Consider the following 22154-nt stretch of genomic DNA (forward strand, 5'->3'; position numbering starts at 1 on the left):
TTTTAGTGCTTTGTTCATTTGGGGAGATACTTATAAGGAGAGATTTATTTTATTGATGAATCGCTGGTTGAGTTTTCATGCTTTTGGATATAATGTTGCTTTGTCATTTATTATTAAATTATGCCGACCCATTCTACTTTTCGAAAAATATATTTTGTCGCATAGTTTTTGTTGAGCTATCTTTGCAGGTATTGGAAGTGCAACTCAAGCTTCATTGGATAGACCTAGTTTAGACTAGTGTTTGTCTCTTTAAGTTGTATTTTTTCCATTGTGTTTTAGTGCAGTTGGTTTTGTCCCGAAAATGCCAAAGGGGGAGATTGTTAGATATTTTGGCACTTTCCAGGGTTGTTCAAAACCTTCATTAGTGTCTTTATTATATCGACTCCATTTGATTATAATGGGTAGGTTATTAGGGGGTAGTTGCTCGCTCGATGCTCCTCCCATTATCTGCGCCAACTTAACCACTACGGAATCAAGCCAATTGCGTGAAAGGTAAAAGCACTACACAACATATCATGCATATTATTTCCAAGATTAGAAACGTTATTTCTACACGTTTGTCTTTCCTATAAAATCTCTCTAAAAATTCGTTTCCCATAAATGTGTATCCTAAATCAATTTTCTTTAAAAAGGTCCGAAATTTTGCTTTCCATATGATGCATAATTAGAAGAACTTTGTTGTAAGGGAAAATTGCAATATAAAAAGGGTTGATTACCATAGGGAGGTTTCGACCCCGAGAGAAGAGTTTTATTATTTGCTTATATATAAAAAAGAAAAGAAAGGGTTGCTCGACTGATTTTCTGTTTTCGGTGGAGGCGAGAGTTTTTGTTTGTTCATAAAAGAAAGAAAGGGGGGCACGGCTGTGATAGGTTTTCGACGCAAGCCCGTATTCCGTTTTTCGTTTATATTATTCTTGCCTCCCCAGCCGAGGAGTGTTTTAAGGAGAAAACCTTATTTTTCCATTACGTTCTCGGTTCTAAAAGTCCTTGAATGTTTTTGGATTTTTCAAGATCACGTTACACATCATATCATTCATCTATTCACTGTTCGTGGTTCTTAGTGCCGTTTGCTGCTGTGGCCGAATCTTTTGAAGATTGATTCGGAGCCGGTTGAATCCGGAGATCGGACGTGAAGTCCGTGGTGCATCTATTGGATCTTGAAGAAGCTCTGGGAGCATCGGAGATTGGCGAGAATAGGTAAAGGCTTGGGGTAAGGTTTTTGCTATTTCACAATCTGTTCTTCTTTTCGATTAATAGAATAAAGCAGTAGTGTTAGGCCGTGGTTTTGGCTTAGGGTTATTTAGGACCCTAAGTTTTTCCACGTAAATCGTGCGTCTCTTGTTACAATTTTTATTTTACTGCAGTACTTTATTTTTTTATTTTGATTAATCGAGATATAATTTTTAAATCTGAAAATTGGTATATTTTTATTAAAACTCCTATTCACCGCCCCTCTAGGAGTAGATTGAACGCTTCCGCATAATTTCATATTTTAATTTAACAACATCATCAGAGCCAAGTTCGCCTAATTGAAGGCAAAACCGGCCTACATGTTCGATTGTGGATTGATTCTCTATGCCACTAAAAAGTGATAATTCAGGTAGTTTGTAACCTCTTGGTAAAGGAACATTATCAACCCAATGTGGGTAGGGTTTCGTAAACATAGGTTTCTCTACCCTGCGCAGCCCTGGTCCATACACGTCTTGAATGACCTCTAATATGTGTGCCCTATTAATTCCCATGGGATCTTGAGCCCTATTAACATTCATGGGATCCGGGGCTCTAAGAACATTTGGTACATGAGGTTGTGTGAAAGGGAGATTCTGACCGTTACCATTGCCAATATTTGGCAGAGTTTGAACGTTTTGGCCATTATTCCCATTATTTGACATAGCTGGCGCAATATGGTATGTGTAATTGCCATGATTTGGCAAAGTTTGTGCAGTACTGTACATATGCTGACCATTATTCATAACATGGACTCCTGTGAAACCATTCTGGGAACTCTGACCAGAATTTAGATTACCATTTTGGCCATATCCACTACTATTCCCAATTTCATATATTGATTGGATACTTTGATAAAAACTGGTTGGCTTAACTACAGATCGTAGAGTAGTTGGCCCTACGAATGGCCGACTATGCATATTCATACTCGATTCAAATGTAGGGTTTGAGTATACCTGTTGAGGGGCCTGTCTAGGCAAATCACCAGAATGGACTTGTTCATGGACTACTCCATTTGCATCAACATCTACAGTAGATGGAGGTGTAACTACCCTTCTCATTAGAGTAATCAACTCCTGTGCCGCTTGGTCTTCTGGATTAGACAAAACCTGTGCCAACTGCCTGGAAAGGCTTTGTATATCAGTTGGTGGACTCGAGCCATTTCCTTGGCTATTCTCTGACATCCTTTGTTCAGGATGTACCACATCGTTTTGGGTCTCCAAGCCTTCGTTCTGAGGCTCTATTGGTCAGTCGCCTTGCTTTCTTGTAGTTGGTGCCATTACTTCCAAATTAGTAAGTAGCCTTCCTTCTAGCGCCAAAATTGTTTGTCTATTTTTCACTTGTAGTCGAAGAATCAACTAAGGGTTGTTGTGTGTGTGTGCTAGAATGTGGGTGTTTGTGGTGGTGGAGTTTGGTTCCTTGTCGTATTTCAGGACTTCTCTGGAAGCAAACTTAATGAAGTGAATGGAGATGAAAGAAGAACAACAATATGGACTTTATTATTCTTCGGGATAGAAGTCGATTGACGATGAGAACACAATCGAACAGACAATTACGTTACAAGCTACTCCTAGAGCAAGAAAAGTAAAGTACAGATAAAAGTAGAAGCCTTTGGGCGATTGAGTGGGTGTCCTTATAACGGTCTTCTGTTTTTGTTTTTATAGGCTGCTATTTCGACTTGAAATTCAAATTTGGCAAAGTTCCCTCCCTTAATTTGAATTAGGCAGTTACTTCTTTCCTTTCTCCTCTTTCGCCACGATCACGGTTAGGCGATTATCTCACACATTCTTATTGTTGTAATTGTTTCAACTGCCAGTGTTAATTGCTTTGCCCACGATCTGCTTGTAACTTGTTCTCAAAAATGTGTTCCGGATTTGGGTATAATTTCCAACCGTCGATCAATCCACTCGACTTTCCTTAATAGGCATCATATTGATTTAAAATTAGTCTAACATGTTGACACGTGTCACATCTTGACCTGGTCGATCATAATGGACTAAATTACCAAATTATGGTGTAAACAGACACACCACGTGATGTGTCCATCAAAATTTCATTGTCATGGTGGGACACACCTGGGCTACACATGCGGACATGGCAGGGTTTATTTTTATAAATATTAAAATCTTTTTTGGGATAAAAGATATATAACTTCAAAAAGTATTGGACCAAAAGTGTAATATAAAACATATGCGTATGTGCATGGGCATAAATCATCCATCAATAATGCATTCAATAGGAGTCTTGACCTGAAATATTTAGCGGTTACAATGCAGGTTGCATAACTCCAAGAAATATTAAAAATGATGTGTCCCCCTGCTGGCTCTGTGTCGTCATTATTTTAGAACTATCATGTTCTGTATCCGTGCTACATAGCTTGTTAGAACTTTCGAGTTGTGCCATAGCATTTAACTGCAACCTAAAATTACGATTGATACCTCTGACTCATCCAAAGAGTGTCCTAGCTTGTCCTTGAGCGTTTCTAAAGTGTCCAAATAAAAAAAAAACAGAAAACGAATATGAAACCAGTGATTTGAGTCGCGGGCATGTGTACGGAGAGTTCGTTCGACTTTCATACGTGACCTCCTGTGAGGTGTCCGTGCTTAATAGATTATTCCTACGTCTGAGTCCTATCCCTTTCTAAAGAGTTTTTTTCATATGAATCTGATCAGAAACAATGAACTCCTACTCGATGGCCACTTGGGAAAAAAAACACTCCTAAATGGATAGTTTTATAGAAACGAAACGAAGTCCCACTATCGATCTTGGACACCAGAAAAGTACCTTGGAAACCCAGCCACAACATTAATGAGTCGAAAATTATCTATGTTGAATCATGCTCAACTTTTTACTAACTTATCTGTAAAACAAAGAAAAACAAAATGTTTGATCTCCTCGTTTTACAAATTTACCATCAAGTAGACCACTATAGTATTGACACACGTGCATAAACCTTTACATATTTCATAAATATCTGGTATGCAGGGGTAGAAAAGGGGTGGTCTGCCATCGCCACCCAGGCCAATACATATATACCCGGCTTACCAGTAGTACTATAGTCTATAACAGACAGAGAAGGTGTCTCACAAGGAATGCAGTTTTCACTGAAAAGGGATCCCGACATTTTTTATGCCAAGCCACAATAAGCAAAATAGGCTTGACGGTATACAGGGTTGTTGCAACTTCTGCAACATGCTTGGAATATCTCAAGTCAAAAGTTAAAGCGGCGTTGGGCGCTAGAATTCGCAGCCCTTATATTTCATCCACTTTCCTCCGAATGAAATCTGTATGGGCAGGAAATCACACTATCCATTAGAGAGCTTGGTAACAGAAGGGGTAATGTCAAACGTGTCACTTCGATAACTTTAGCCTCCCAAAAACCGATTTGAAATATTTTCAAGAGAAGGGCCGGTGGCAATATTTTTACCATGCAGTCTGTAGCCAAGAACCACCCCGGGCATTCTACATCAAATAAGCAGCATGAGCCGCCCCATCAATTTAGGTGAACTACAGGCACATCTCCTGCCATTCGCAATCCAACTTCATGGAATCAAAGTACCAAGATAAAATATCACAGGCCATTGACTTCTTCAGATTTCAACAGAAGGCAATACATATAGTCATCCCTACAACCAACGAAAATCTGGCCACAAATCATCACAGGAGAAGAAAAATGTTGCCTTGGAGATCCAACCTACCAAATTCTTTCACCGCGTCTTTACTCAGTCGGCTTAGCGCTCCATCAGAATCTGAGGGGATACGGAGCACATAGACACTCCCACTACTCGTACACACACAGATTAACCAGAGAGAGATAGTGGATCAATGTTCCCAAAATAACAAAAACATTGAAACAAGTTTATCCCCTCAATCCATGATTGGATTGCGGATATGTGGAGGATACACTCAGAGAGACGAAAATGGTAGGAAACAAAGAAAATGATTACGTTTCGCTTAGATATCTTTTATATTCGTCTTTTCTCTTCCTTTTACCTTAGTCTTTCCATCCTTAAATACCTCTATTAAATATTAACATCCTTACCTTAGTTTAATTACCTATCTAAAAGGTGCGAGAAGTTGGATACAAACAGCAAGTTTTCATCAACATAAGCAGACGAAGTAATTGGGTCTCCAAGATTGAGTTCCCAGAGTAGACCACCCTTTTCCAATTCAAATGAATAAATCCTTCCATCTCTCGAACATATCAGTGCTTGAGAGGGTAGTGCATAAGATGTGCAAGGTCCAGCAAATATTGGCCCACCAGTTTTTACGTTCCAAATAGTGGACCCACCTGCATCCAGTGCAATAATGTGCCCATCCACCAAGCAACAGAGGACATTTCCATTCTGGGAATAGATGGAGAGGGACCCAAAAACTGGTGCTTCCAACTCCAACTCCCTTTTCCAATTCAAATGAATATTTTTAAGGTTCCTGTAAAAAATTAACTCATTCGAATATCGGTAAGTGCTTAATCGATTCATTCAGTTGGTTTCTGTCAAATTTTACAGGATAAAATTGAACAAATTGATCAAACTCTTACCGATATCTTAATGGGTTGATTTTTTTTAGGAACCTTTAAAAACCTATTTTAAATTAATTGAACGGTTCTGATCATTTGCATGGAAAATCCTCTATATCTTTTAAAAAAATGATCCGGTGTCTACAAATTTAACATGAAGTGATCTAACGATTGTAGAGGTTGCTCTTATTTATATGCCGAAACATTTTTAATAGAAACCACTCTATTTATAATGTAGACTAACGGATGCCCATACCTAAATGCAGGTTGGAATGTATCATAGTTTCAACTTAAATAAATTGCATGTACTCCCCAACTGTTTTACATGATAGTTGTAATCTTCACAAATCGTCAGTTACCATTTTGAGATATTTTTCTATTTGATCATATAAGGCAACATTATTTTACATTAAGGTACATTGCCTAAAAAATGAGGGTAGAGATTGATAAATTTATTATTAAGAGAATATTTTCTATATCTTTTAAAAAAATGATTTGATGGCTATAAATTTAACATGAATTGATCTAACAGTTGTAGATATTGCTCTTATTTTTATGTCTATACATTTTTAACAAAAATCGCTATGTTTTATAATATAGATTATATAGACATGGCTTGGCTTGGCCTTAGTAAATTGATTTCCTTTTTTTTTTTGTTCCATAACAAATTTTCTAATCTAATACTTTATTCCATGGTCCTATTTGGAGTGCTATTTACTATTCTTTAGTTGGCTGATGTTAGTGATTTAAACATAACTAATTTTAAGATAAGTTTTGATTTTATTTATTTATGCAATTTTAAGTACTATAAATAGTTTATGGAGATGATATCTTAATTTTAAGTGAACCGTGGTTTAAAACCGTCACTGAATCATATACTAATCGTTTGCATTGGTTTGATTTTATGAATTTTATGAGTTGATTTGATTGTCCAAATTCATGACCTGTAGGTAGTGACTTGATTCTCGGATTACTATAAAATCTGACCAATCTGGCTAGTCCATGAGCTCTCCCCTATCATTAACTAATTTACGACTTGTTATTGATTTATCAGTTAAATCACGTGATCTGGACCTAGTTTGGCAAAATAATATTTGTTCAAAAAAAATTTTCAATTTTGCTCATAATTTTTTTACTTTTCAATTTATTTCACAAAAAACTAACAAATATGAACAATTAAGTGAAGACAAAAAATAAGTCTCTTTGGCTTATTTAGCGAAACTAGGCCTAAACTTCATACTCAAACTACGTTAAATCGCAGTTAGCATCATGCTTTTCCTTGTCATTTAGGGTGGGTTTGGCTTCTCTAGATACCTTGGCTTATTGACTGCTTTTCCTTGTCACTTAGGGTGGGTTTGGCTTCTCTAGATACCTTGGCTTATTGACTTATTGAGGTCCAATAAGTTGGTAGGTTTGGTCAAAAAAGTTAAGATTTTTTGCTTAATGACTTTTAAGCCAATAAAATAAGTATACTAGTTTAGACAAACCCGGACATTTTTTTTCTTAATGAGTTTTAAGCCAATAAGTCTTAATGAGTTTTAAGCCAATAAGTCAATTAGACACAGCCAAATCCACAGTTCTTGTTCAAAGCATATTTCGCATCCATGCTTCTTTAAAAGGGTGATTGTGAAACACGACCTAACGTAATTTGATACTAATAAATTTAAATGATAGTACCCTAGTACTTGCGTTGGTTAATAAATTATTATGGGAATATGAAAATGGGACATCGGTTAACAAGCCACCGAAAGAACCCTGCTAATTACACATACGTCTGTGTACAGATTGTGTGCAGATTTTGATGTGGATCCATCATGGATCCTACACAAATTATCTGAATCATTCATTAAATGTAAAATAGTTTTTCATGGGTTTCCGTAAAAAATCAACTCAATCTAATACCTATAGATATATGCTTGATCCAATCATCTAAATTTTCATTCAGATTTTCTGGTAATGAAAAATTAGATGATTAGATCAAGCACCTGTAGGTATTAGATTGAGGTATTTTTTATGAGGACCCTTGAAAAAATATTTTACATTTAATTAACGGCTTGAATCGTTTATGTGGGACATGTGGTAAACCCCACAATAAAATCTGTACACAATCTTTACACAAATTGTCTTTGTGGACAGATTTATTGAAAACAGAAGGGCGCTGCTATTCGCAGCCCTTTATTTTCTCCCATAACCCATTATATTTCGGTAAAAATCATACATAACATTTCGGTAAATAGCGGTTAAAAACAAGATTTTATTTCGGTAACTACATGCCAAAAATATGTTCAACTTTTCGTAAACAACTGCCGAACATACATTTTCGGTAAATAGCTGTTGAAAAAAATATTATATTTCGATAATTGGATGCTGAAAATATATCTCAATTTCGGTAACTAACTGTCGAATATAATTAGAAATTTTTAACGAATTATGGAAAAAAATAAATGACAGCGCCTAAACGGAAATGGTAGGTTGGCGGGGTTGGTGACAAACTTTCAGTTTTCTGACGGGTTAATTACAACTGGCATCCCCACACAATTTTATTTTTTTTTTTAGCAAAAAAACATACATTTGCCATTTTGCCTCTTCACTTTGAATTGTATCATTAAACTCTGTTTTGCTACTTCTTTTTTTGGCACATCCCGTTCCACTGAGGTTCTAATTTCTAAGTACTTATTTTCCGTTTTACAGGACAATTCATTCTCTCACAATACATCACTTTTAATTTAAAAAATAAGTATACTTATTTTAGTTAGTGAAACACAATTTTTTTTACTTTTAAGTCAGGGAGTGTCACACTTCCATCCACTAGGCATTATAATTTGACAAAAAAAATTTAGGTGCCCAACATGTTTCTTGCTCTTAGTGCCATCTTTTGCCGATCTACTACTTTGTCCCTATATTGTTATTACAAATTACTCTAATTATTTCTTTTCTCTCATGCCCTAAAAAAAGTCTTTTCAAGATACTATTCATGCTCCCATCGAAAGTATAGGCAAATTTTACCTTGTTTAGTTCTTTTGGGTGACTTCATTATGGTTGTTCATTAGCATATTACTAGCTAGTGAGGTCACACCTTGCCCAGGAAAGCCTTATAAGTGTAGAATTTGTTTTTGTTATTTCAATTTGAAGTTGTATAGCATAATTGCCTTTACAAAATTAGGTTTTATAGAGTACGGAAAACATAATATATTGACAAAGAAAATCATCAAGTAGTTGCGCCATGAAATTTAAATAATATGAGTACATTTTCAAAAGTTTCCAACCATAGCTGAAATAGAAGATTCTCCATAGCATTTAGCATTCCCGATTTTTTGTTTTAGTTCATGAATTTTGAATTTTAGATTTGGAAGAATTCAATGACATGCAATTATGGTGGTGTAGGAAAGGAAGCACCACTCATCACGCACGCAAGCACAATTTATTTACTTAGTACAACAAAAGTGCAAAATATACAAGAGTAGAAAAGTACTTTCATAGTGTAGGAAGGACCATGAATAGTAAAAAATTCAAGCTTTATAGAATAGAATAGATTTTGTTTTGTGGTACAAAAGGCAAGAAGTACATTAACTGTGTACAACTATTACAACATTATGACGATGTAATATGCATAAAAAAGGGAGCACAAACATAAAAATACCGATAGCACAACAATATAAAAAGAAAACATGATGATAAAACCAAAGATGCACCAGCGAACTTTGATAAGACAATATTACGTCAGAGATGTGCATGCAAAATGAAGATAAACAGTTGTAATAGTAGTTTCACTAGTGACGAACTTTTTCACATAAACTGACCAATAGCCAACCAAGTGATGATCGCCTCAAGTAGAGAGCGTTGTGTGCATGGAAAATACATGCAAATTACCTAGATAGAGATCTAATCGTATAACACCAACTTAAGTGTAGAAACCAATATAGGATATACAGAAAATTTGTAACTGTGGTTATTGAAATGGGACTAGTGAAATATATAAATAGGAAGGGTGAACCCAAATAAGAGCATCTATATCAAGCTGGTTATTGTCCACTTCTCGCCAAGCTAACGAGCTAAATTCCAAAAATTGACCCACACCAGACTCGTTTGTGCCTCTCCAACTTTTTGAAAAATGAACAGTTCCTCTTCTTCCTTAACGAGCCGATGTTCATGGGTTAAAGAGTATTTAATTATTTCTTGTCTTGTTCGTGCAGGTGTGAGCCAGTAAAGTGTACTTCTTCTCCTCCACACCAAAAAAAGAAGAAGTGTTTACTGTAGTTTACTTTATTTGATAAAATGATGTGTTTTAAGTTATTTTTTCAAATAGAGAATCTGAAGCAATAGACACTCCAAATGGGAACTAACTAAAGTAATAAAGTGATTTTTTAAAATATAATTTGGTCTAAAAATTAATGAGATTGATGCAGATGTTCTAAGTACACTCATATAACTAGCCACGTACCGGCTTTTATCAATTTCACTAATAGCTCCAGCGGATGGGATGTTTCCATTTCAAATAAACTCAAAGCAGAGGGTGTTGTCTCTCACAATTGAGAGGAAAGACCCAAAATAAAATTTCCTGCTAACATTTGGGGTGTTGGGTGTAATTAACATCTTAAATGAGCCATACAAGTTTGAACATTGGAACGTCAAAAGCGAGAAAAAAAGGTTTACTCGTATATTTAATATAGTGGAGTGCTGATCGAAGTAGGCAAGACGACTGTGACTCACCTCCGGCGTTGCCTTCTGATTTTCCGGTGAAAAGAGACCTCGCTACCCATTCAAAGAGGTATCTTTCTATTCTCTGAATAATGGGTCGTTTAGAATAATTGGAAATTTTGGGGATCAATTTTTGTTAATTTATTTGGTATTAGCTTTTACGGGGTTAATAATGAGTTCAGAAACGGTGGATTAATGCATTTTTTACTGTTGAATTCGTGGAAATGTTTTCTTGTAGTTTCAATTTCGTTTGCTCCATCAGTCCATTGAAAAAAAAATTATTTTTTATTTTTTTGTATGTGTTCGTTTATGATAGAGAAATGCTGGTGACACTGTATTTGTCACAGAAATGGCTATGCTGGTAATTGAGTGTACAATTTGCTTTTAGTTGAGATTACTATATTTTTTTTTCCTGTTCTTTATAAATTCTAATGTCTAACTGATGTGTAGATATACCTGGAATTATTAGTGATGAAAGGTTATTGAGGAGTAACTAGCCTGAAATATGTTAGATCTTACCTTCTTCCAGTTTATTGTTTCTTGGAAAGAGTGAATTAAAGCGGTCTTGAATCATTGATGATTCTGTCAAAAGGTTTCCTTATGGGCTTAGTTTCGTTTAGTCTATTTGGTTGTTGTTGTTGGTTGCAGGGAAACTGAGAGACACGAAAGTAGATTTTCTGTTTTTTGTTTTCCCATTTTTTGATGATAGAGGAATGGTAGAAATACTTTGTTACTATAAACCTGTTTCATGTAATACCCCTGTTATATAAATGCCGCATAGATTACTTAATGGACACAATGTGGTTGCCAACATTTTGAGAAGAAGGAGATGTATACCAGTTTCAAATTCATGTAATAACCCATGACCTGAGAAACAGACATGGATATGGGATACGGACACGACACAAACATGTGGACACGTCGAAACATAACTCATCAAATTCAGAGTAATGCTGTGAAGAGAAAATCAATGGTCCACATATAAATATGGATGAACTCTCTGTTCTAAATGGCGGCCGCCGAGGCCGCCTAGGCGCTTGGAGGTACCCTGCCGCCACGCCAATACCCCTTGGCGTTTGATTTGGAGCCCAGGGAGGTTTGGCGGCCGCCTAGGCGGTCTTGGCGGGCCTTGGCGGGGCTTGGCGGCATCATCAACGTCTTTGGAGGCCTTTGGCGGCCTAAAATGTATAGTATTAAACTAATGTAGATCAAGTTTTGGAAGGGTATGGAGGAGAAGAGTTAAAGAAAGGAGATGAACTTTTAACTTGGTATTAGGGATCTCCGATCTCGTTTATTCCTACTTATTGTCTTATTCAACTTATTTGCTAGTTGCTACTACTTAATTTCATTTGGGTTTGTACATTAAACTTTGCATTATGGTTATGTAGAACTTTGATCTTGTATTATGGATACATAGAATATAGTTTGATTGGATAATGGTTTGTTAAAAAAAAAAAAAAACGCCGAATTGCTTGGCGGCGCCTAGGCGGCCGCCTAGGCGGCTTGGCGCTTGGAGGTGGGTCTCCGCCCTACTAGCGCCAAGCGCCATTTAGAACATTGGATGAACTATACATTTGTGGAAATTTTCACTCTGGGCAGAGTTTTAAAAATTATATTTTGACCTTTTAATGTGTCCTTAGCACGTTCTAGGTGTATCTCTTGTGTGTCCTAGAGTATTGACAATATGACTGAGTAAAAGAAACATAATAAAACAATTGGATAAGTATTTAGGCATGCCAAACACATGTCTGGAGAGTGTCCTGTCGTGTCCATGACCAACACTTGTTGGACACGGCTTTGTGAGGCCAACATACATGTCCGTGCTTCTTTTACACAATGGGTCTTGGCCCCACACCAATGCTTGACATGGGCCCACACTTCTTTGTTAGTTGTGTATTAAGTCTATGTGAATCGGCAGTTATCTATGCACTTATGCAGGCAGTTGATGGTATAATTCACTCCGTAGCTTTTGCTTGAGATTTTCAATTTTTTTTTTCCTTCTCCGTTCTTTTATTCCCCTCAGCCAAATGGATTTTTCTTCCTTCTTCATACAAGCAGAAGTGAATTTTACTGACATGGATTACAGCTTTTTTCAGTTGATTCTGGAATTTAGAGGTCAGATTGGTAATTGAAGAGCAATGGCTGTGTAAGTTCATCTGTTCAATTGCAGGACTATCATCAATTGCTCATTTTCCTGAAGGAAAAAAATACTGAAGTTTAATATGTGTGTACTTTGTCAATATTCGAAGAAAAAGAGTTTCATAGAGGATTAAGTAGTCTCTATCGATTTGGATTTATGGGATTGTCTATCGATTTGGATTTTGGTTTTTCATATAGAGTTGCTTCTGCTCCTGGAAAGGTCTTGATGACTGGGGGGTATCTTGTTTTGGAGAGGCCCAATGCGGGGGTTGTACTCAGTACCAATGCCCGTTTCTATGCGATTGTGAAACCACTCAATAATAATATTGATCCCGAAATCTTGGTAAGGTTGCATGATAATTCTTTATGATTTAGCCTTTCACTCACAAGTGTTGGTTCATTACATTTTTAGGTTTTCTTCTTTTTGTGTGTTTTTTATTCATCATAGCACCTTTTTTTTGTGCGATTTTGCTTCATTAGTCTTGTACTGAATTGAGTAGATGAAGTTAACATTGTCATCAGATTGGTATAAGGAGTTATGGCCCTTCAGTACATATGATAGTTTTTTTCCAAAGCTGATAAAGATCCGAGATCGCCCCTTCTTATTTCATTCATACTGTAGAAGATTGGTTTGCCTGAATCAGAAGTCTCAAAGAACAAAGAGACTTCCAGATGCTGTCGATGAACAATTATGGTCTACCTAAGACCATCAAATTCATCTATGTAATGCAAATTGCGGGAAAATAGTGCTGATGTGGGGAATACAGAACAACACCATTGAGTTGATACCTGAGCAGGCTAGTTGGCAGTTAAGAGTCATCCAAATTTGAAGTATGTAAACTATTTTTAAGTGTTATTTTCCTGTTTTCTTCTGCCTTGTGTAGGGAAAGAGAAATAATGTTATAGTTTCCTAAAATGGTAAAAGAAATACCATGTGGAAGTTTAGGGATATTCAGAACTCTCAAAAGCCATGTTCAGTTTGTTCGGGGCACAGTGACATCTCCAGAATTAGTTGTCAGGGTAGCCATTAGAAAAACTTGTCAGGAACCCTTATAACTCATCGCCAAGGGAAAAGTCATTTTAAGTCTAATTTGAACTTTAAAATTATTTCTGATTGTATGGAGATACAAAAAAAAAAACTATAGACAAAAATGGTCATGCTCTTTTTTCTGAATAACTAGCCTTTTCATAAATAAAAAAATTCTCTCTGATAGTCTATTTAACCAGCACATGAATAAAATTATAATATAGCAATAGCCAATTAAGTTGATTATCAACCTAGCAACAATAAGAAATGAAGTGGATAGCACTACCAAAAACAAGCAAAAGAGGGGAATACATGTGGAAGATCTTTCAACATGGAAGCTAGGGGGTGGTCAAAGGTTATGCCGTCTGTTAAGAGTATGGCACATGCAGTAATATTGTTCTAAGTTCAGGGTATTCAGATGACTACCCCAAGCTTCATGTAGACCTCTGGTTGGGCGAACTGTTGAAGTGATCCTGCGACATTATTATAGGAAGGATCAAACATGATTTCTGGCTGCATTTTTGTGGGTGGACTGCATTATTTGGCTTCTTGCTTTCTTGATTCTGCAGGCATTTTGAACCATTAACTAATTGTTGTTAGCTCCATGGGGAATATTACTATTGCAAAGTGTTTTTTTTTTTTTGCATTCGACATTGTAGTATTTCCCTAATGCATTTTGGCATGGACAACTGTGAAATTTAGTTCTCCTCATTATTCAAAATGTTGCTAAAGACTCTACTTGAGTTTATTAATCATTTCGCATTTATTACATCGGTTTTTCCCTTGCTAGCTCCATAGAGAAGTATTTTGTTGTGGTATACTGTTTTGCCATTATGAATTGCTGGGTTTTGTGTTCCAATTTCTATTTTCTTCATGCTCTTTCAGGCATGGACGTATGTGAAATTGACTTCTCCTCAGATGTCAAGAGAAACTATTTACAAAATGTCGTTAGAACATTTAACACTTCAGTGTGTCTCTTCAAGGCAAGTTTCTGTTTCTTGTACAATACTCGCTAATCTAATAGTATCACAATGTTTGTTATTGTCCTAGTACTTATTTTCCGTGACTTTATAAAATCGTATTACGTATCGTTCAGCTGATGCTTACTACCATTGGCTTAAAATCTCAGTGATTCAAGGAACCCCTTTGTAGAATTTGCTGTGCAATATGCTGTAGCAGCAGCCCGTGCAAAATTTGACAAGGATAAGAAGGATATGCTACACAAACTACTTTTGCAGGGTAATTTTGGATGCTGCATTTCATCTTAGGGTTAAGTTAATTATGGATAACTGATATCTGGATGGATTAGTCATGCAGGTCTTGATATTACAATCTTAGGTTGCAATGACTTCTATTCATATCGGAATCAGGTACCCTGCCTTTCCAGTTATACTTGACCTTTGTCTATCTTTAGGGGGTTTATTGGCTAATCTCTTTTCCTAAAATATCACTTCTCTTTGATACATGCTTTGACAAGTATTCAACCATGGTTTCCTGCAAATTTTTGATTTCATTTTTTACAGCATTCAGTTACTAACAATCAGGCAAGAACGAGCAACAAGTAGAATCCCAGCACTGAGGAAACCTTTCTGAAAGAACAAAAAACATTTATGTATTACAGCTATGTTTCATTTGAATTCTTTTTGTCACCTGATGATTAACGTATTGTGGCCTTGTTCCTTAACCTCTGTAGATTGAAGCACGTAGACTCCCGTTGACACCAGAATCATTAGCTTCCCTTCCACCGTTTACATCTATTACTTTCAACACTGAGGGAGAAAAAGGAGAAACTCGCAAGCCTGAAGTTGCAAAAACTGGATTGGGATCATCTGCAGCTATGACAACTGCAGTCACTGCGGCTTTACTTCATTACTTTGCAGTTGTTAATCTTCCCTCTTTGTCTGAAGATCAACACCATGAAAAGGAGAGTACTGTGGATATTGATGTGGTGCATGAGATAGCTCAAACTGCTCACTGCATTGCACAAGGGAAAGTGGGCAGTGGGTTTGATGTCAGTTCTGCAGTTTATGGGAGTCAACGATATGTACGCTTTTCGCCAGATGTGCTTTCTTCTGCTCAGGTCTCTCTCTCTCTCTCTCTCTCTCTGTGTTAAATTTGTACACAAAATGATGTCATGGACTCATGGATATTATTCCCTCATAATCGTTATGTTGAAACGATGCCATATCTCAGCATGCTTTCTTAACTGCTTTCAAGGGACCATCAGAATTTTTACTGGCAACTAAAGGACTGATGGACAAAGAAAATTACACCATCGGTTTGTCCAAGTTGTCAACATAGAAGATCTACACATTTTCTTTTTAGGTTGAGTGTTGGGGTTCTGGTTGGATTGTTAGGCGAGGATTAAGGATGCCAAATTACGTATCAGTTATGTGGATGTGATCATTTATGCCCGTATGAAGGCATCAGTTTCCACTTGGGCATTATTTGTTATTCATCACTAATAAGGGAGTAGCATGAAAAATGGAGCTCATGCTGGAGGGAGTGGAGAAAAGGAAACAAAAGAAGCTAAGAAAGTTATGCGAGTATGTGCTTTTTGTACGTCTTTACACCATGTAGACTTGAACTCATATCGTAAAAGTCTCTGTATAGTCTTTAAATGTATTCAACGTTATTCATGCTGCTTGCCTTTAAAAAAAAAACAATGTTTTCATGCTACCATGAGTGCCATGAATAGTGCAACAAGGGAGTTGATGTCGACACCAATTGGCTGTGACTGATGTTCTTGTTAGAGAATTATTTTCCAAATTATAGTTATTTACTGATGTCTTTAGAAGCCAATTACCTGAATATGATCTTGTCAGATCAAGATTTCAGGGTCGTGGAAAGGGATTGGGGACGAACTTGACAGTTTGCTCCACTAAAATTGGGCTATGGATTGACTTGATTCTAGTGTTTAGCACTTGACAGTTGACAGTACAGTCTAAACATTACACCATGCGATCTCTTGCATTTCGCCCTCTGTCCACCTAACCTGGGTGGTTGTGTGTTGTTCGCCTGGTTAATAGTATTTGATGAAACATTCAGATTAAGGAATTGATGGAATGTCTGTCTTTGTCCTGTTTGCATAAAACTGCGAAATCTACGAGTATTGTGAGAATTATAGCATCAACAGGGGCAAACACAGTATTGGGCTGATTCTCTGCAGTTTTTCACTTGAATCTGTCTGATTGTTGAAGTTTTGCTTATGTGGAGTTGCAGGACGCAATTAAAGGAAAATCATTAGAGGAAGTCATCAGTGACGTGATAAATGGCAAATGGGACCATGAGAGGACTAAATTTTCGCTGCCCCCATTGATGAATCTTGTAAGTACGCTGATCATTCACCATGCTACTTACATGAACTTTCATTTCCATGTTCGCAAGTAGACATGGGTATGCTAGGGGCCGAACACTGATGAAAATGTCACTTTCTCCTTTGCCTTTTTTTTTTTAAAAAAAAAGTGCACTTTGTAATTTCCTTTTGTTGGTTGCTATTAGTAATTGTGATGCGTTTCCAGTTACTTGGAGAGCCAGGTGCTGGAGGGTCATCCACAGTATCGATGGTTGGTGCTGTCAAGAAGTGGCAAAAATCCAAGCCTCAGAAGGCCCTGGAAACATGGAAAAAGTTGTCAGATGCAAATTCAGCACTTGAAGTTCGTCTTAATATGTTAAGCACAATGGCAAAAGAACACTGGGATTCGTATACATCCATTATTGACAAATGCAGCTTGCATAAGTCAGAAAAGGTAATTCAGAAGCTTCTTAAACGAGTAGCCACTATGCATGCAGAGTTCATTTTTTTAAATAGCTGATTTAGTACTTGTTACATAACATTTGGAGTGTAATGGTACTGAGTATCAGGTATCAAGCGATACGGATTGGAAATCAGGTGTTGTGGTTGTCAACTTTTTAAGTTAGCCGACGACACATTTACAACTTGATGATGCACATTTTGAACTATTTAAATAATAATCTGTCAAAACTATGGTGTTAACCGAATGATCCCTTAGTACCTTCCACTTTGAACAGATCAATTTCAATCATGTGATCTAAATTTGTTCTCACGAAAACAATAACAAAGAATGGCAAAGAAAAAATCGACTTTTTAGGGGTTACATCAGAGCACATTTTAGCTGCCTTTATATGATCTATCGTCCTACATTAGGTACGAAGGAATCTGTTGACTGCACAACTACGATATGTAGCTATCAACCCTCATGCATAATGCCCAATCCCACATCCAGTAAACAGAGAAAGTTATGGCCTGCAAACACCTTTAACTACGCTTCCGTCCCTTTTTGCTTATTACCTGCCTAGCGATTGCCCAGTTAAGCGATGCAGTGTTAACCTGGAACTGGCAGGTTTGCTTCGACCAAGCTGGCTTCTAAAACCTTGGTAGAGGTATAGCAAATTTTATCATGTTGTTATAGATGAATTTTTTTTTTTTTTATAATAGGAATGTTAATGAGTGAAAGGACTGCTTGTATCTCAGTATAACATTGCATCTGCAACTAGCAGGGTTCATAGAATTCCCTGGTTGATTCGTTTTTCTGCGTGAAGAGGTTCATTCATGCACTGAAAGAATTTTAATGTACATGAATTCTATGGTCTAACTTTGTACTGCAACCTGCTTCAATCTTATGCTGTCTTGTAATTTGTGAATTCAAAACAAGGACTTTCTCCTTTTTTGTTCCGTTGAACCTCGGCAGCTCTAGGGCACCTAGCCAGGGTTGATAGGGCCAAAATGCCTCAGTACAAAGAATCTACACGGGTAATAGAGGAACTGATCACCAGTGAGAACTAAGTTCTAACATTGGGAACCAACTTCCTCTATAGTTCAAAAATAAAAATAATAAAAACATAGAGCGAGAGAGAGAGACCTAATAGAGCCTATAGAGGTACGGAATTTTGAAAAGAAGCACAAACATGATTAACTTCCTTGTATGCTTTTTTAATCGACATAACCCCTGAAATGCTACAGTAGACAGGTATAACATAAAATACGATTCTATAATTTGTATTATATTTCAAGTACCTGTGAGGTTGACCGTTGTCTGAGATAAGAGGTTGGTCATTGTGATTTCAATGGTAGATTTGTTGACAGAGGGATGAGGTAAAACATCACTATGTTATACTCCTACAACATTTGTAATATGTTGCCAGTCTCACGGGGACCTCTTATTTCTTGTTTTGGTTCTATCACAGTTTCCATAAGAGTTATAGCTTCAGTATGATACCATTTCACAGTTGAAACTACCATTGCTGATGAAACACAAGATAAAATACTAATCGATCACTTAATTATGCATTCCCACTTCATTTTACGGGAAGATTAAATTATGTTTGTTCCAGCATATGCTTCTGCGCTATGCCCATTGCTTTTCCCTCTGTTAGGAATGAATTATGTGCAGAATTCTTGTATGGTATTGTGGAGGATCTTACACACGCTGGTTCTATACAGTGGATGGAGCTCTCCAGTGAACCAACTGAAGCTGAAATCGTGAAAGCATTGTTAGGAGCAAGAGATACAATGCTTGAGATCAGATTTCACATGCGCCTGATGGGTCAGGCTGCAGGCATACCAGTAGGTTCTCTTTACTTTGATGCTTCTCTCTCTCTCTCTCTCTCTCTCTCTCTCTCTCTCTCTCTCTCTCTCTCTCTCTCTCTCTCTCTCTCTGTGTAGAGTGTTCTACCAGTAGTCCGAATTCAGTCACTGACTGTATTCCGTTCCAATTCACAGATAGAACCTGAATCTCAAACTAAGCTTTTGGATGCTACTATGAATATGGAAGGAGTTCTATTTGCTGGAGTTCCTGGAGCAGGTGGTTTTGATGCTGTTTTTGCCGTGACTTTAGGGAATTCAAGCAGCAATGTTGCCAAAGAATGGAGTTCACTCAACGTCCTCGCCTTGTTGGTGAGAGAAGATCCTCGTGGAGTTTCTTTGGAAACCGGGGATCCGCGGACCAAGTAAATTCGATCATCCATTTCTTCACTTAATAACAGTTAAGCTGCAATCTTCCAGTGTATGTTCCATGGTAGAATAAAATTACACATTTCTCAGAACGAGAAATGCAGTGGGGGTTTTTTCTTATACATCAATAGGTTTTTTAGTCGTGTTCCAGACTTGGAGGTTATTGGGACCTTCTAACCAATAAACGGCCATTGAATAACTGCTGTAATTGTTGTTGTGATAGGTATGGCTCAAATAAGGTACTAATAGACTAGTAGGTATGGCTCAAACTGTTTTTTTTTCCCTCTAAAGGGCTCGTATTTAAGCAATGGTCTGTGCGGACACAACAAATTATACGAATGTTTGTGTAGGTGTGTGTGCAACGCGTTTGTAACATGTTATTCTATTCCATGAATGAATGAAATATAATCAAATCTTATTTGGTTGTTGACCTTGTATATATGGGTAATGAGCAAGTGAGGGGTTCAAATAATTGTGCTTAAATAATACTCCTATTATTGTGTAGATGGTGGGTTAGGTTTGGTGGAAAGGTCAAAGTCTCAACATTACTTGCCAATGATACTTTCAAATGCCAGTGTTACATATTCTCCCTCATCCAAACACCCAAATTATTTCGGTTGCAGCTCTGACATATATCTTTGCATAATGCTGTAGGACTAATAAAAGTTTGGCAGCTCAAATCAAGTAATGCAAGCATTATTTTGCTCTAAGGCCCTGACAATATGTTTGCTTTGATATGTTATTCTTAAATGAAATACCGTAACTGCTGCATGAAACGCTCGCTTGAGAGAGTCAGCAAAATGTACGATTTTGTGTAATTTTTAAAATGTGCTGCGAGACAATTCTATTTGAATCATGTATATATCATTGTCCGATTAACATGATTTCTTGATTCACACATTGCATTCAACAAGTTCTACGAACTAAATGGTTCACGTCACGATAATGAAATTCTGATCGGGCACACCGAGACGTCCTACAATCCTATGGTGTATTGGCGCACCATCGGGTCCCTTGTCCCACCAAAATGCAAGGAAGTTGTTTACCAAAACCAGCATGAAATGACACTATCAAATTAAACATAATAGTACCAGAAATTTATCAGTACTTGCGCTATTATATAACATGCACAACTTGTCAAATATTGATTGTCCTTTCAAACGGGTACTCCTTTGTGTGGGTCCAGAGGACATTAATCATGTTGTCCTCTGCATGTCCTTAAATTTATTAATCTAGTCCAAAATATACAACTAGTAATAATTATTTTGAGAAATGAGAAATTTAGAATGGAATTTGTTTTCAGCACTTTCCTATTTACTCTTTCATCCCAACCTATTTACTCCTTTTGTCCGAATTTATTAGTTTTTTTAGAAAGTTGATGTTACCATGACTTTAAAAACTTGATTTAATGAAATATTTTTATATCTACCAAACAAAATTCATGTTTCATATAAATAAGTTTTATCCGGTCATAATAAAATTACGAAAAATCTATGAGTACCGACCATTGGGGGAGAGAAAACGTACCGACGGCCGCCGGCGGGCCATCTCCGGCCACCGGACGGCCGATCCGAGCCGTTCAAAAATTCTAAAAAATAAAACCGAGGGGGTCAACGCGGGAATCAAGGGCATCCGAGGTGTTTAGGGTGCTTGATCAAAGCACCCTTTTTTCGTGTATATATGTACACACACATATATACACGAAAAAAGGGTGCTTTGATCAAGCACCCTAAACACCTCGGATGCCCTTGATTCCCGCGTTGACCCCCTCGGTTTTATTTTTTAGAATTTTTGAACGGCTCGGATCGGCCGTCCGGTGGCCGGAGACGGCCCGCCGGCGGCCGTCGGTACGTTTTCCCTCCCCGTGGTCGGTACATATAGCAACACTCATAAAATTAGGGACAAATAAATTGAGCTGAATGGAGTAATGTTTACCGTCCTTTTTTTTATTATCTGTATTGGTGTAACTTGACAATTTTACCCTTCAAATTTTGAAAAAAAAACAATTCAATTGTAGAATAATAGGAGTATTATAAAACTGAATTACGGGTACATAACGAGAAGGGGGAAATCACTGCTCTTTCAATAATCCTTCCTAATCTTCTGCAGTTGGCAAAATGCCTGGACTCCATTTTTTCCAGTTTTAAAATGACAGCCACTACTACTACGAATTTCCAATAGTCGTTTTTTCATCATTAAGGATAATGTGTGTGGAGTTCCTAATGACACTCGGCCATCAAGGCGTGTGCGGCAACAAGTAGGACATCAAACAGCCCAGCCGAATTTTAAAAATTTAAGTTTTCAACGAGTCTGAGTTTTATACCATTGGAAATTCTATGAGCCGAGGTAAGCAAACTGGCCTAGATTTAAGTCGAGCTCTCCGTTCCAGATTACCTTCTTAAAAAATAAGTAATTGATCTTCTAATTTTTCATTCAGAAGTTAGACAATGAAAAGTTAGAAGATTGGATCAAGTACTTACACATATTTAATTGAGCTGATTTTTTGCAAGAGCACTTAAAAAAATATTTTAAAATTTATCAACGGACCGGATCATTTGCGTGAGACCCAT

The 22154-nt window shown here is 37.1% G+C and overlaps 1 protein-coding gene and 1 long non-coding RNA gene across 3 annotated transcripts; both read left to right on the forward strand.

The window, feature by feature from the left end:
- Positions 1–10347: 10347 nt before the first annotated feature.
- LOC131333799 (phosphomevalonate kinase, peroxisomal-like) lies at positions 10348–20009 on the forward strand. Of its 2 annotated transcripts, none has more exons than XM_058368558.1 (11): positions 10348–10514; positions 12531–12590; positions 12782–12926; positions 14496–14593; positions 14740–14849; positions 14928–14980; positions 15304–15690; positions 16833–16937; positions 17132–17359; positions 19075–19197; positions 19354–20009. In XM_058368558.1, exons 2-11 carry the CDS (start codon positions 12583–12585, stop codon positions 19582–19584), a joined length of 1488 nt encoding a protein of 495 aa, XP_058224541.1. In that variant the 5' UTR covers positions 10348–10514; positions 12531–12582; the 3' UTR covers positions 19585–20009. The 2 variants fall into 2 exon arrangements, with proteins under 2 accessions (XP_058224541.1, XP_058224542.1); XM_058368559.1 differs by having other exon boundaries at positions 10392–10514; positions 12541–12590.
- LOC131333800 (uncharacterized) lies at positions 15698–16276 on the forward strand. The gene is made up of 2 exons (XR_009201916.1): positions 15698–15992; positions 16034–16276. It is a non-coding gene; the product is annotated as an uncharacterized LOC131333800 (long non-coding RNA).
- Positions 20010–22154: the final 2145 nt, after the last annotated feature.

This window comes from Rhododendron vialii, chromosome 7a, assembly GCF_030253575.1.
Source record: "Rhododendron vialii isolate Sample 1 chromosome 7a, ASM3025357v1".
Classification (NCBI taxonomy): Eukaryota; Viridiplantae; Streptophyta; class Magnoliopsida; order Ericales; family Ericaceae; genus Rhododendron; species Rhododendron vialii.

What these genes read in the sequence shown, in the direction of transcription:
- LOC131333799 (XM_058368558.1), top strand. An exon ending in ATATTGATCCCGAAATCTTG is followed by an intron (nt 12,927 to 14,495) that starts GTAAGGTTGCAT and finishes ATGCTCTTTCAG; the next exon opens with GCATGGACGTATGTGAAATT. An exon ending in ATGTGCTTTCTTCTGCTCAG is followed by an intron (nt 15,691 to 16,832) that starts GTCTCTCTCTCT and finishes GTGGAGTTGCAG; the next exon opens with GACGCAATTAAAGGAAAATC.